This window comes from Heteronotia binoei, chromosome 16 (genome assembly GCF_032191835.1).
Source record: "Heteronotia binoei isolate CCM8104 ecotype False Entrance Well chromosome 16, APGP_CSIRO_Hbin_v1, whole genome shotgun sequence".
NCBI lineage: Eukaryota > Metazoa > Chordata > Lepidosauria > Squamata > Gekkonidae > Heteronotia > Heteronotia binoei.
This window is the reverse complement of record NC_083238.1, coordinates 21,967,447-21,982,482: the sequence shown is the minus strand read 5'-3', so window position 1 is coordinate 21,982,482 and position 15,036 is coordinate 21,967,447. Positions and strand designations below refer to the sequence as shown.

At 43.8% G+C, this 15,036-nt stretch overlaps 1 protein-coding gene across 3 annotated transcripts in view; it reads right to left on the bottom strand.

Moving 5' to 3' along the window:
* Positions 1–15,036, bottom strand: part of TANC1 (tetratricopeptide repeat, ankyrin repeat and coiled-coil containing 1) — a 221,405-nt gene that overhangs the window by 121,129 nt on the left and 85,240 nt on the right. Inside the window, exon 3 of one of the 3 annotated variants that reach the window (XM_060257300.1) lies at positions 12,116–12,178. The exons of the other annotated variants lie outside the window; for them this stretch is intronic. Within the exon in view, the coding sequence (XP_060113283.1) occupies positions 12,116–12,178 (63 nt within the window). The remainder of the gene's footprint in view (positions 1–12,115; positions 12,179–15,036) is intronic. 3 annotated transcript variants of the gene reach the window in all.

The following is a 15,036-nucleotide window of genomic DNA, read 5'->3' as shown; positions in this document are numbered from 1 at the left end:
CAAATCGTGAGAAGAACAGGGACCACCGGATCTGCCGCTGGTTCAGCCGGCGGGTGGTCTGCAAATGTTCCAGGTTACGATGGTCGGTGAAGACTTGGACCGGATGCCTGGCCCCCTCAAGGTGGTGGCGCCAGACCTCAAAGGCCACCTTGATAGCCAGGAGCTCTCTCTCCCAAATGGTGTAATTGCGTTCGGCAGCCGAGAGCTGCCGGGAGTAGTAGGCGCAGGGCTGCCATGGCTGGCTAGGCTCGTCCCGCTGGGAGAGCACGGCTCCGAGGGCCACATTGGAGGCGTCCGCTTCCACCATGAAGGGCAAGCTCGGGTCAGGGTACCGCAGAAGGGGACTGGAGGAAAAACTCTGCTTGAGCTGGCGGAAGGCCCGGTCGGCTTCGGGGGTCCACTGAAAGGGCTCCTTCGGTCGGAGGAGTCTGGTCAAGGGCTTGGTGAGGTCGGCGTAGCCCGCGATGAATTGCCTGTAATAATTGGCGAAGCCCAGGAGGCGCTGGATGTCCTTCCGACTTCGAGGGGCCTGCCATTGAAGGATGGCGTCGACCTTCCGCGGATCCATCTGGGTTCCCTGGGGGGAAATGATGTGCCCCAGGAACTCAACGGACTGGAGGTGGAAAGCACATTTCTCCAGCTTGGCATACAGGCGATTGGCTCGGAGTCGCTGTAGCACCTGGCGGACGTGGTGGATGTGCTCCTGTTCGGATGCAGAGTAGACCAAAATGTCATCTAAATAAATGATCAGGAACCGGTCTAGCAGGTCACGGAAAACGTCATTCATAAAATGTTGGAAGACGGCGGGGGCATTGGTGAGCCCAAAGGGCATGACCAGATGTTCGTATTGGCCATACCTGGTGCCAAAAGCGGTCTTCCACTCATCCCCGGCTTTGATACGAACCAAGTTGTAGGCCCCGCGAAGGTCGAGCTTGGTGTAGATCGTGGCCCCTTTGACGCGGTCGAGGAGCTCAGGGATCAGTGGGAGCGGGTAGCGGTTCCGAATGGTAATCTTATTGAGGGCCCGGTAGTCGTTGCAGAGTCGCAGGTCCCCGGTCTTCTTCTTAACGAACAGGACAGGTGAAGACAGGGGCGAGGTGGAGGGTCTAATGAACCCTCGGGCCAAGTTCTTGTCCAAGTACTCCCGGAGGGCAGCCAGTTCCGGGTCTGCCATGGGGTACAGGCGGCCTGCGGGTAGCGGAGCGCCGGGCACCAGGTCGATGGCGCAATCGTAGGGCCGATGTGGGGGAAGCTGGTCTGCTTCCTTCTCATTGAAGACGTCCGCAAACTCCTGGTAGGGAGTTGGGAGTGTGGTGGCGGCCCCCAGGAGGCTGGTGGTGCGTGGGGAACCGGGTTGGTTGACAGGCGGCACCTGAGTCGAGTCGGGTGGTAGCGGGGAACAGGGTGCGAGGGTACTCGAAAAGCTCAGTTCACGTTGCACCCAGTCCACATGGGGGTTGTGGGCTTGCAGCCAGGACAGGCCCAAGATAACAGGGAAGCGTGGCATGCGGGCCAAATCGAAGGTCTGCTTCCCTTGGCGCTGTTGGACCCACAAAACGAGTGGTAGAGTTTCGTGGCGGACCGGCCCCGAGCGCAGCAGACGACCATCCACTGCCTCGACCAGTGTAGGAGTTCCCTTTTCCCGAACGGGGACGCCATGCTCCTTGGCAAAGTGGCTGTCCATGTAGCAGCAGGCAGCCCCTGAGTCCAACATGGCATGGACGAAGATCCACCGGTCGTCGGGAAGCTGCAGGCGGATCGGGACCAGGAACGGGGTGGGTGGTGGATGGACGGAGCTAGAGGACCTCAAGGAGTGCCCCAGGCCAGGAGATCCGGCTAGACCTGGGGCTGGCCTTTTACCGAGGCAGCGGAGCTCGGGGTGCGCTTTGATTTGGCCGGGCAGGAGCTTGCAAAATGCCCGTCCCCTCCACAATACAGGCACAGGTTGTGGGTGCGCCGTCGGTTCTTCTCCTCAGGGGTCAGGCGAGGGCGGGCGCCGCCCAGCTGCATGGGTTCTACAGCCGGCGGTAAAGCTGGGGTACCTGGAACGGGAGCCGCCGGGGGGGGCCTTGTTGGAGTAGTGCCCCTCTTCTGCCTCTGGCGCCGACCTTGCAGTCGCCCATCAATGCGTAGACACAGCAGGATCAGGTCCTGGAGGGCGGCTGGGCGGTCGGTGCGTGCCAGTTCGTCCAGGACGGCATCGGAGAGGCCTTCAGTGTACTGGTCCACCAAGGCAGCTTCATTCCAGGCCAGGTCTTGAGCCAGCAGCTGGAACTCTGTGGTATACTGAGACACAGAGTTCTGGCCTTGGTGCAGAGCCCGTATCTTGCGATTAGCTGTCTCAGCACGCACAGGGTTGGCATAGGCGGCCTGGAAGTGTGCCTTGAACCGTGTGTAGTCTGCTAGCAGCGGCGAGGGCTCTAGCAGCAGAGGAGTGGCCCACTTGGCCGCTGGCCCTTTAAGCAGGCTCAGGATAAAACAGACTTTTGTTTTGTCTGTAGGGAAGTCGCCCTGCCTTATCTCCATGTATAGTTCACACTGGGCGAGGAAGGCAGGGAACTCTTCCAAGTTTCCTGCGAATTTCTCAGGAATGCTCACCGGGCAGCGAGAGCGGGGAGCAGCGGCGGCAGCCAAGGCCACGGCATTGGACGCAGTCTGCTGCTGCAGAGTAATCACCGCTTGGGTTAATTGCTGCACCTGGTCTAGGAGCCCCGGCAAGGGGTCCATGCCTCCTGCCGCTTGGTCCGTCATGAGCGTGCCTGGTGAGTTTTGGGTGCTGGCAAGCTGTCACGGCCCGAGTCTCTGACACGAAGCTGCGGCTGCTATCGTCCTGGCAACGAGCCAGGACCTCTCGCAGACAGCCCAGGCGAAGCACAGGGAGTGGTCGTAAAACAGTCCAGTTGATTGATAACGTAAACAGGCAGGCTGGAGGGTGAGACGGAAGCTTGGTCAGGGAAGCCGAGAGTCAGAAGCCGGGGAGCCGAGCCGAAAGTCAGAAGCCGGGAAACAGAGCCGAGAGTCAGAAGCCGGGAAGCAAAGCCGAGATCAAACGATACCTAAGCCAGTCCGATAAGCAAAGCCAGAGTCCAGAATACCAGTCTATGGGTCAGGCCGGGTCAGGAATGCACAGGTTCTTTCCGAAGCAAGGGGTGCGAGACGCAGACACATCCAAGGGTGTTCGCTTGTTGCCAGCACAGTTTGGCCTGAGGCCAGGATCCCAGATATACTGCTGGCTAATTGGCTCGTTAGAACTCCGGGCTCAGATCTCTTCTAGCCCGCATGCGCGCCTCTCTACGCCTGTTCCTGAATTCCAGGCGTCTCCTCTCGCGCAGGCGGGCCCCAGGTGTTGGTGAGTCTGGGGGAGATGAGCTAGTACCTGGTGTGGCCAGATTGGTTTCAGGTGGCCCCTGCTGCTGGCTGGCTCCTTCAGGACTTACGTCCTCTGTTGCTGAAGGCATCTGCACAGCAGGGGCGGGGTCAGAAGCAGGCACCTGCTCTGAGTCAGCAGGGGCAGGCATGACAAGTAGGACAGATAAGAAACTGCTCATCTTAGGCTCTCCAGTATCTGGTAATTTATTCTGCTAATAATGGGGAAAAAAATCTAAAGCAGGTATCTGTGAATGAAAGCTAAAAAGGAAGAAAAACAATTCTATATTTCAGCTTCTTACAATCATTAGAACGGAAAGTGAATCATACTTCAAAACATGTTATTATACATGTGATTTTAATTTAAATACTACTTCTGAAGAAACCTAATGGACCAATACAGGAAAAGGCTTGATCACAGGATAGCTGCTTCACACACGCAAAATGGAATGAACAACTACAATTTGATAGAAAGTGAAGTCAGTACACTTCCTTTGCCCCAAATCTAGGCATGGGCACAGACAGAGAAAGTGGAAGTTTAATGGAGGTCTGGTGTTTTCATGAACCCTGAACCTCCAACAAACTCCTCCAATTAGGTGAACCAGTTCGTGGTTCGTCCGGTTTAGAGTCTGTGTCCAGAATGAGCTCTGAAGTGAGCTTCACGCCACTGAAGTTCAGCCTTTTCTAGAGAGATCCTCCACTGCAAAAGTGAGCTTTTGCAGTAGAGGATCAATATTTTCAGTACTGTGCCACACAGGGGTCATTTTGTAGAAAAATAGGTGTTGGAGCTCATCCAGGGATTGTTATGCAGCTGCAATACTATTCAACAGACAAGGAGGTGGAACTCTCAGAAAGGTTCAGGAGCTGTGCTCCTGTGAGCTCCCACTGAATCAGAGGCCTGGTGTCACGCCATTTGGTCTCTCCACAGCTTTCTCATAAATCCAGTGGTACATCTCAGAAGATAGGAGATTCACGTCCACCCCTATTTGGACAATCTCCTAGTATGGTCAGGCAGCAGGTCCAAGTCCCTTCTAGATATAGAGACTACTCTTCTTTGCAGGAACATGGGTTCCTCGAGAATTTTTCCAAGAGTGATTGAACCGCTTGTAGCAGTGATTGATTCTACCAGCAACACCATGTTCCTTTCTTTAACCAAGGCCAGGAAGATCTATAAGAGAGCAACCTTGGTGATTGGGAGTCATTCCTCATCATTCGTGTTGTTAGCCAAACTCATGGGTCTCCTGGTCACATCTTCACTCCAGGTCTCTACAACTTTTTCTTTGATCTTATCAACTGGCAATTATGGAAAGAAGAGAGATGCCAGCAGGGGTCAAGACCAGTCTTCTGAGGTCAACTCAGATCAATAATTGTCTGCAGAGCAGGATGTTCCATGTCCCTGCTCCCAAGGAACTGTTTACTGATGCCAACCTGCAGGCATGGGGAGTAGTTCTTCAGGATGCTCCAGCTCAAGGCCCTCCTTCCTCAGCCTCACACCCTCCAACCCTGAGATCCTCATTCTCCATGATAGCAGATGAGTTGCTAGAAATGGAACTGATTCATTGGGTCCCTGAACATCTCATCCATTTACCTTTCCTCCTCACACACACACAACTTGTCTAAGTTGGCAAGTCTAGCTTCAAGGGAATGAACCTACTCCCTAAGGGTCAAGATTTCCATGGATCACACACAACCCCCACACACAATTTCCATCCAATGGTTTTACATGTGGCATTGCCTGCAGGACACTAAATAGCCCCTATTCCCTCATAACGAGCTTGGTTGTTAAGGGTGTTTCCGGGTTGAAATGGGGTGTGTGATTGTAAAGATTCCAATAGCTGGAAGGATAATGTGGTGCACTGCACTTCTTGCCAGTTTAGTGTAGTGGTTACGTGCACAGACACTAGTCTGGGAGAACCAGGTTTGATTCCCCACTCCTTCACATGCTGCTATTGGGGGTTCCAGATTGTCTCAATGAGAGCCAGTTTGGTGTAGTGGTTAAGTGTGCAGACTCTTATCTGGGAGAACCGGGTTTGATTCCCCACTCCTCCACTTGCACCTGCTGGAATGGCCTTGGGTCAGCCATAGCTCTGGCAGAAGTTGTCCTTGAAAGGGCAGCTGCTGTGAGAGCCCTCTCCAGCCCCACCCACCTCACAGGGTGTCTGTTGTGGGGGAGGAAGGTAAAGGAGATTGTGAGCCGTTCTGAGACTCTTCGGAGTGGAGGGCGGGATATAAATCCAATATCTTCTTCATCTTCTTCTTCAATTACACAGAGAAGCCATGAAGATCTTTACAATGGGCAGAAGGGAAACTTTCCTTGATTTGAGTGGAACACATCAAGAGTCACAGAACAATGTCCAAGCAGACTGGCTGAGCAGCGAGAACATCTGCAAGGGAGAGTTCCATTGTACTGAGGATACCTCTCTGGATTTGGGGGAGGTGGACTATTGCTAGTAGCTGACTCGTTTATTAGGAATATAGAATGAGATCTGTAACAAGCATTTGGACTGCATGATGGTTGGCCTGCCTGATGCAAAGGCTGCAGACATCATGTGGTATCTATGTAGGTTGCTAATGCTGGAGAGGAGTCAGTGGCTGTGGTGGACCTTGATGTCATGACATTTGGAAATGCAGTCTTGCGTTCCTAGAGGAAAAAAATTAGGTTACAGGGCAATATGACTAGTGTTGATTCACTTCAGTCCCAGTCTTCTCAATCAACATGTCCTGATTCAAACGGACAACATGTCTGCCAAGGTGTATATGAACAAATGGGTTCTGTCCTCTTTTTGGGGAAAGGGTAGAGTGTAAACATAAGCAACAAAACAGTTCCACTGTTACAAGAATTTTGTTTTTACTTCTGTTAAAAAAAATCACAAATACTTCTATTTCCTTCTTAATTCTGCTTCCCGCTGCGTAGAATTTCAGCCATCAAACTGCCAGTATTTATTTATTTATTATTTATTCTATAAATTATATCCCGCCCTTCCCACAAAATGGCTCAGGGCGGCTCACAGCAAACAATAAAACAGTAAAACAGAGTTCAAAATTATTACATTTAAAAGTTAAAAAACTAAAAACCTTAAAAATTTAACATTAAATCTATACCGTATGAGTCACAGAAGTCTAATAAGCTACATTTATTTCCCAGTCAGGCGTAGGCTAACCGGAAGAGGGTTGTCTTACAGGCCCTGCGGAACTGAGCAAGGTATTGTAGAAGGATCTGTACCTCGAAGAACCTGTACTTCGAAGACAGAACATAACGGTGGTCCTAGCTTCAGCCCTTAGGAAACGCTCCATTCAGAACATTACAATCCCTGACCTTGTGCTTTCAAAGCTCAGAGTCTTTTACACACACAAGAAAAAGCTGAATGAAGGTTATTCATAGGAGGGAGCATTATAGCCCAGTATTTGCACAGCTTTCAAGCTGAAGCTTCACTAACGTGTCTTGAGAAAATCTTAGCAACAAGGTCAATACTTTCAGATTATTAGCATACTGTTTGCTTGCCTCAAAGACAAAAATCTTAACATGGGATTCCTTTCTGTGCATGTGAAACACTTTAACCTCTGAGAGAAAAAAACATTCAAACATCAATTTTAAGCATCTGAATTGTTTGAAAAGCCACTGCGACTGCACGTGGAAGTGGCTCATGGAATTCAGACTTTTAACGAATAGTCAAGTTTCAACAGTAGTCAACACTACTCCAGATTATTTTGGCAACCAACTGCGTTTTCAGCAGAGTTTGCAATTTTTCACTGTGACTAATGCAATTTAAATTCTCACACACATTGCTAAAAATAGAGGATCATTTCCTTATAAACTGGGGTCAGAGATGCAACAAGAATGCACAGCTATTTTTAGGAAACTACAATACAAGGAACAGCTGGTTGAAGGTATATTTTAAATATGTAACCCAAGAAATTTAAGACATTAAAAGTTCTTGCATTTAGTTCACCCTTGAAAAGAAATCACTGTTTCATACGTACAAAAACACAGTCTCTCTCCCTCCCTTCCCCTAAAGCAAATAACCAAAATAAGATATACAAACAAACTCTTTTTTTAACTTTGTACCATTTGGCATTCCAAACCCCACCAGCTATATGTGGCTCTGCTTACTGTAACTCATTCCTTGTCTGAAGAAGTGCGCATGCACACGAAAGCTTACGTTCTGAATAAAACTAAGTTGGTCTTAAAGGTGCAATTGACTCCTATTTTGTTCTACTTCAGGCTAACACGGCTGCCTATTTGCATCTAAACTTATGCATCTTTAGCAATTCAGGAATGCTTCCTTGATGTGCATTAGATGATGTAACATCTCTTGATTCTAGTTTAGTTATGTCAAAATGCATTTCAAATCAGTCATAGACTATCTGGCAGAGAATTCTATCATCCAATATCATAAGTTATTTGTTGATGTATCACAGAATGCTGCACAAAGAGAATATTTAACAAACAGTTCAAGCCATCAAAGACTTTGGTAAGTAGCAAAATCAACAAGAGCTACAAATAATGGACACATTAATATGCATAATTTGTAATTGTTAGCATATATGATTGTACTGTTGGGCATGGCTTTATTTTTTCTAAGAAAGAAATTCAAATATATCCAATACCTAATGCTGCCACAATCCATGCACATTTAATTTTGTCATCCAAGCAGGGTTGCCAAGTCCAATTCAAGAAATATCTGGGGACTTTGGGGGTGGAGCCAGGAGACATTAGGGGTGGAGCCAAGATCAAGGCTGTGACAAGCATAATTGAACTCCAAAGGGAGTTCTGGCCATCACATTTAAAGGGACAGCACACCTTTTCAATTCGTTCCTTCCATAGGAAATAATGAAGGATAGGGGCACCTTCTTTGGGGACTCATAGAATTGGACCCCCTGGTCCAATCTTTTTGAAACTTGGGGGGTATTTTGGGGAGAGGTACTAGATGCTATAATGAAAATTTGGTGCCTCTACTCCAAAAAACAGCCCCCCCAGAGCCCCAGATACCCACGGATCAATTCTCCATGATTTTCTATGGGAATAAATCTCCATAGGGAATAAGAGTTCCCAGCAGACATTTCCCTCCCCTCCCCCCGCTTTCTGAAGACCCTGAAGCGGGGGGAGGGTCTCCAAACCGGGGGATCCCCTGCCCCCACCTGGGGATTGGCAACCCTACATCCAAGATATAGAAAAAATAAAAGGTAAAGGTAAAAAACAAATTCTATAGTTAAAAAAGAGTATTATTTCAAGAGGAGGAGAAGGAGGAGGCAGAGAAGAAAGCTAAACTGAATTGCTAAACCCTAGAAACAGTGAATTCTTTAATAATGCATTACCATTAAATCCATTATAGCAAAATTATTTAATTTTAAAAATCATTCTAGAAAATATTGTATATGTCTACAGTATAAGGATTTTTTCTCACAGTTGTCACCAAATTTCCCAATTTTTCCATTGCAAAAATTTCAGAAGTCCTCACACGTTTTCAGATTACGTATTTTGAGTATGAAAACCCTTGAATTTTCATAGGGTTTTTTCAGTGCGTCCAAATGTTCCAATTTTTCTATTTAAAAACTTTTTAAAAATGATTGGGGGGGGGGGAGAGAAATAGGCACCCTCCAATTTTCTAGGGCTTCACATGTCTATGGATTGTGAACTACTGGTGGAAAGTAGATAAGATAAAACAAATAAAGAACAAGACATGAAGTTCAACAAAATTTAGTGAACATAAGCTACTGTTTCCAAGATCATAAACTATGATGGGGTGACCTATCGTACTTGGTTGTCTGTTTGTCCTTACCATATTGCCAAATGTTAAAGATATTTATCATGCTAACTTGTTACAGTTGATTTGCTCATTTATTTTAGGATTTATCATTAATTAAACTGTCATAAAATAAAATACAGTAAATAGGTATGTGCAGAAACAGCAGAACTAAAAGATCAGCACTCTCAAAAAAGAAAAATTAAGGTTATTCCAGAAATAGTTTTCCATACATCTTATTCTGATGGTTAAATTTTGAGTAAGTTTGCTTGTGCTTCTCTAGGCATTATTTTTCTAGTTCCAGAAACCTTTATTGACATAATGCATTATTTTTACATCTCAACTTTTAAAGAAAGATATTACCGAATAAATGAAATGGGCATATTCTACAGTCTATGAAGGAAACTTCTAAAAAGAACCATCTTTCCCCAAAATAGTTACTAAATTCTATGTAATCCTCCTCTCTGCCATCTTCTAATTTGATACGTGCAGGGCCTTCTTTTGAGCAGGAACACACAGGAATGCAGTTCCAGTTGGCTTGGTGTCACGGGGTGTGGCCTAATATGCAAATGAGTTCCTGTTGGGCTTTTTCTACTGAAAAAGCCTGTGTGAAACCATGTTGATGTCAGGGAGTATAACCTAATATGCAAATGAGTTCCTGCAGGGTTTTTTCTACAAAAAAAGCCCTGGATACGTGTACTGTCCTACATATACCAAGTTCCACTAGACATAACAAAGTACTATCTTCCCCCATGTTATCCTACTAATATGCTAAAATCATAAACAAGAAGTCTCGCTCCAGTTGCTCATGCTACATAAAATTATAGATGGGTGATAACCAGGGAAACAAGCTTTTAAGATATGGTACATGGGCTCTGGAACCGCCTTCTCCAAGTCCTTTCTCAGGCACCTCTCCCCTTTCAAGGGTATATTATCAATTGTATTCAAGAGCGTTTTGGAAGAGTAAGGAGATAGAACATTTTAGTGGGGGAGGAGGGCACTGCTGCTGTTAGGTGCATTTTTACTTTATATATATTCTGCTGTCTTTGGTTTTATATGACTTTAGGATCAATGGCAAATCCCATTCCCCCCCCCCCCCCAAGACGGTAAGGGATATGGGGTGATGGTAAGAGGGTATTGAAGGTGGAAATGGACTGAGCATAGGATGAGAAGGCACAATGATGCTATTCTGAGCATGACCTGTGATGTATTGGCTGGTAGAATAGAAGCTGTTTTAAATCTGCTGGTTCATGTTAGTTAGAACATCCCCCTCAGGCTAGTACACTGTGGCCACATTATTTTAGATTTTAAAAACCCTCACAATTCACCACTGCACATAAGATCTTTATAACTTTTTTTTTTTTAAACAACCACAAAACTACTCCAGAATTGGGTGTGGATGGGTCTGTGATAGCACAAGCATCAACCAATCAATGCTACCCACATTTGAATTCTATGACAAACTTGCATAACTTTTTCACAACTTCAAAATAGTGACAAAAAGATACATGTTTAAATGTTTTAATTCTGTATTAATTTGTGTGCTACTGTGATCCCAAATGGCTTAATTATTTGTCTGTAATCTGTCCTGAGCCCACTTGCTGGGAAGGCAGAATATAAAAGTGAAAACAAATTAATAAATAATTTTTAACTCCACAGAGCAGGGCCACTTTGAAACCAATTATATTGCTGTGTAGAAGCTGATTCTAAACTCTGATTCTAAACGCTGACAGTGAGTTTCTCCAAAACAAAGAAAATACTGTTCAAGCATCTACCATGTCAGCCCTAAGATTTCTGTCTTAATAAGCATCTGAAAATAAAGTACCAATTAGTTGTAAGAGTTTCAAGAAACGTCTCTTGATATACATTTAATTATCATTACTTTCTGCATTTGAACTTTCCTGCAGTTCATAGCCAATAAAGAAGCATTTATTTTTATTTCATTTACTTATATTCCCCTTCTGGGCTTAGCTCCTTTATATTATAAACTAATATGCTCACACTTCAGCCCACTGGTCAATATATTTTAGTAGTGAATGACGACACTATCAATCTCCCTGAGATCTTATATATTTGTATTTATTATGTATTTTAAGGGCCTAAAATCTATTAAACACTGTACAAAAAAGACAACACCTGCCTGCAGGTGTACAGTCTAAGATGAACAGAAGGCTATGAAAAACAAGAATTTACACACAGGAAGACTAATTTCCGATTCAACTGGAAAGCCAGAAGAGAAGAAAAGCATCAGAGTGACAAAGCAAAAAAGTTACCTTGAAAAACATCTTTAGAAGCAAGGAGAATTAAGTGCATGTTGGATGGAACAGAATTCCAAAGAAGTGTAAATAAAGAATGGATACCAGAAAGAGCACATGAAATAAGTGATTTAAAGAGTAGATCCATATTAGCTGAATGAGGAATACAAAGAAGTAAATACAAAGCCATTAGGAAACAAGACGAAGAAAGATGATTACGTAACATACAAGTTCAAAGAAGTAGCTCAAACTTCAAATGAACAAGGTAAAGGAAGGCAATGGAGATCAAATAAAGAATGAGAGGGTTATAACAATGATCAAGATAAATCAAAAGGGCAGGACAGTTTGTAAAGAAATAAACAGAACAAGATAAGGAACAAGAAGATAGTAAACAGAAGAGTGGCATGATCAGTTATGGGCTAAAGAACTTAACACCAAAAGTTTCTGCAGACACAGTAGCTGAAAGAAGAATATTTCAAGACTTAAGAATGAGTATTAGCAGAAAGAAAGAGGGAAAATCAAAACTAGCATCTGCCAGGAGAGGATGAAATAAGGAAAGTGCTTTTTAAAAAATGGAAAAGAAGATGGACTAGAACAGAAAACTGAACACTGAAAAGAAGAAAATAGTTAGATATCCACATGGCAATTCCAGGATGACAATAAGAGATATAATGAACTAATGATTAAAGATGGAACGGAACGGAAAGATAAGACTGGATGTTATCTGCATAAATAAAGCAATAATCTTACCACGAGGGAGAGTATAAAGTGTATAAAGAAGAGGACCAAGAACAGACTCCTGCGGAACACCAACTGATAAGGGGAGAAAAGATAAAAATTCATTAACAGAAACTTTGAAAAAACAATCAGTAAGAATTAAATCAATAATGCGCAAAATTGTGAAAAACCCCAAATTAAATATTAGATCAAATATTAACAAAGCATGATCAGTCTTTTAAAAAAACAATGGAAAGGGCAAGAGCAAGGAGGAAGAGAAGAGTGGCCCTTTGATTTAAACAAGAAAGTTGTCAGAAAAACATTATAGATGGTTATTTTAATGGAATTCAAAGAACAAAAACCAGACTAATGCAGATCAAAGCATTAGGAATTGGAAGCATAAATGTTGAAGAAATTAAGACACAGAATCCCACAAAAAATAAAAGAGGACAGTAGTTTTAAAAGAGGGTTTTAAATGCTTTCTCAAAATTGGGTATTGTTGCACATTCAATCCAATCCTTTTAAGATTCTTTTAACCTTGTAAATGGTGACAACACGGGCAGAGGCTGCTTCTACATGAAAAAAGCTGACTAAAACAAAGTTACTATTCAAACTCTGAAATGCAGCAGAAATGGTAAAATTCATTAAAATGCTAAGAGCAAAAAAAAACCCAGTTTGGATGCTGCTAAACGTTTTTGCCAGTGAAAGGTATTTCCATCAACCACTCACTACTTTCTCGATTTCCCCTTTTCCCGCAGCCTTAAATCTCCATAAAGTGATGCTGCTGCTAGGGGACAGGTGAATCCAAGGAACACCATGAGGATCTGGAAGGCTACAGTAGGAGCAGAGAATCAGCAAAATTCGCCACATTTTTGTTCATCCTCTGCTTGATTCAACCATGGGTTTATCTACATGCAAATTTCAATGAAAATAAGCGGCATTTATTCTGTAATAATGAAACCAGTTCGTAATTACTCTAAACTATGATGGGGCCCATCTGTGTTGCTAAATAGTGTAGAAAGTTGATGGCCTACAACTGTTCTTCAATTAGTCTGAAATACATACAAATATTTCCCGTTTCACATATTATCTTTTATAACAAGAGAATATTTATGTTAGAAATTAGATACACAGCATGATATGCAACAGATAACAGTGATTTTGCATCTTCACTAGAAAACCGGAAGGACAGAGCTACTCTGACCACTTTTGGGAGGCTGTTCCAGAGGTATGGGGCAGTCACTAAAAAAGTCTGAGCCTAATGTACCGAGGAACTAATAATGAACCTTGTAAGGAACAGTAGAACTGCCTTACATGAACACGCAGGGAGAGGCAATCCTTTAAGCATTGGGGCCCCAGGTCATGCATGGTTCTAAAGGTGATCACCAACAGCTTGAATTGGACTTACTGACAGCCGGTAAAGGTTCCATCGACTAGCTCTAGATAAATTTTGCATCAGCTGCAGCTTCCAGATATTCTTCAAGGCCAGCCCCAGGTAGTGTATGTTCCAGTAATCTAGCCTCAAGGTTACTGAAGCATAGATCAGCATAGCCAGATTCTGATGTTCTGAGAAGCTTCAAGTATGTTTATTAAGAACTGTTAGAATGTTTAACTAAGTAAGCACACGATTTTTTTTTCCTGCAAAAAGCGAGAACCAAATCGTAACACGCATATGTTTCTTCCTCTGTGTCTCCAATTTGTTTCCATTGTATAACCACTGGTGCTGAATGCTGAAACCATCCTCAGACACATGAACACATGAAGCTGCCTTATACCGATTCAGACTCCTGGTCCATCAAGGTCAGTATTGTCCATTCAGACTAGCAGTGGCTCTCCAGGGTCTCATGCAGAGGTCTTTCACATCACCTACTGTCTGGTACTTTTTAATTGGAGATACCAGGGACTGAATCTGGGACCTTCCGAATGCTAAGCAGATGCTCTACCACTGAGCCATGGCCCCTCCCCAGAGAAGAATGTTCAGACAACACTATCAATGTTCTCTTCAATTTAATATTTTGCACACCTGAACACTACCACATGCAAATAGCGCTCCTTTAATATCACAATCCACCTTGAAATCTACTCTTGCCTATCAACTATTAGCTAAACTTATTTGTTCTGAGTGGAAGACAACTTTTTGAAGCGCTTTTTTGGAAAGTTTTCCAGCACTAGAAATCATTAGGCCTTTCGCCGTAATTATTCCCATAATTATTAATCTCAATATGAAACACTACTTTTGGTGCTTGAATATCTCACTAGAAGTCTGTAAAAAATCCCTGAAAACTGTAACACCACACCAAATACCTACTTGCTCAGCAAAAAATGCCACTGTATGAAACTCTTTTATAATTATCAAGAACCACAGAAAACGGGCACGGCAACATAAAATAAATCAAAAGCAGGCCCTTATATTTAGCGTGAAACAATGCATCTTCTGTTGAGGATGTATTCAGAAGAATGACCAAAAAGTCAAACTGAAACTTGAAAAGATTCCAGCACAGCTTCAACATTTAAAACTAACAATTCTGAACTTTTCATGCCAGGAAATTCTTTTCATTTAAAATTTCAAAGGTTATCAAGAAAAGGCTTGCACACAGAAAAGAGCCAAATGGATTTTCCTATCTAGTTTTAAGATGTCAAAATCTATTTTATAATTTTGAAATCTATGAGTTTATCAAAAAAAGGCACTGGAAGCACATCATTGGGAGCATTAATAACTTAGTTTGCAAGTGGTCCAAATAACTACTTTTCAGAGCACCATCAAAGGCAGGCCAGGGCCAGATTTATGTTTTGAGTAAAAAGCCAAAAGCTAAAAAGCTCTCACTTGCTTTTCAAAGAAACCATTTTAATAGGTCAAAAGAGGGGCAATTAGAATAAGCTGGTCCACTAAACTGTTATCTTGCAAGCTTTTGGGAGCAGGTACCTATTTTCCTGAACTTTATATAAAGCATCAT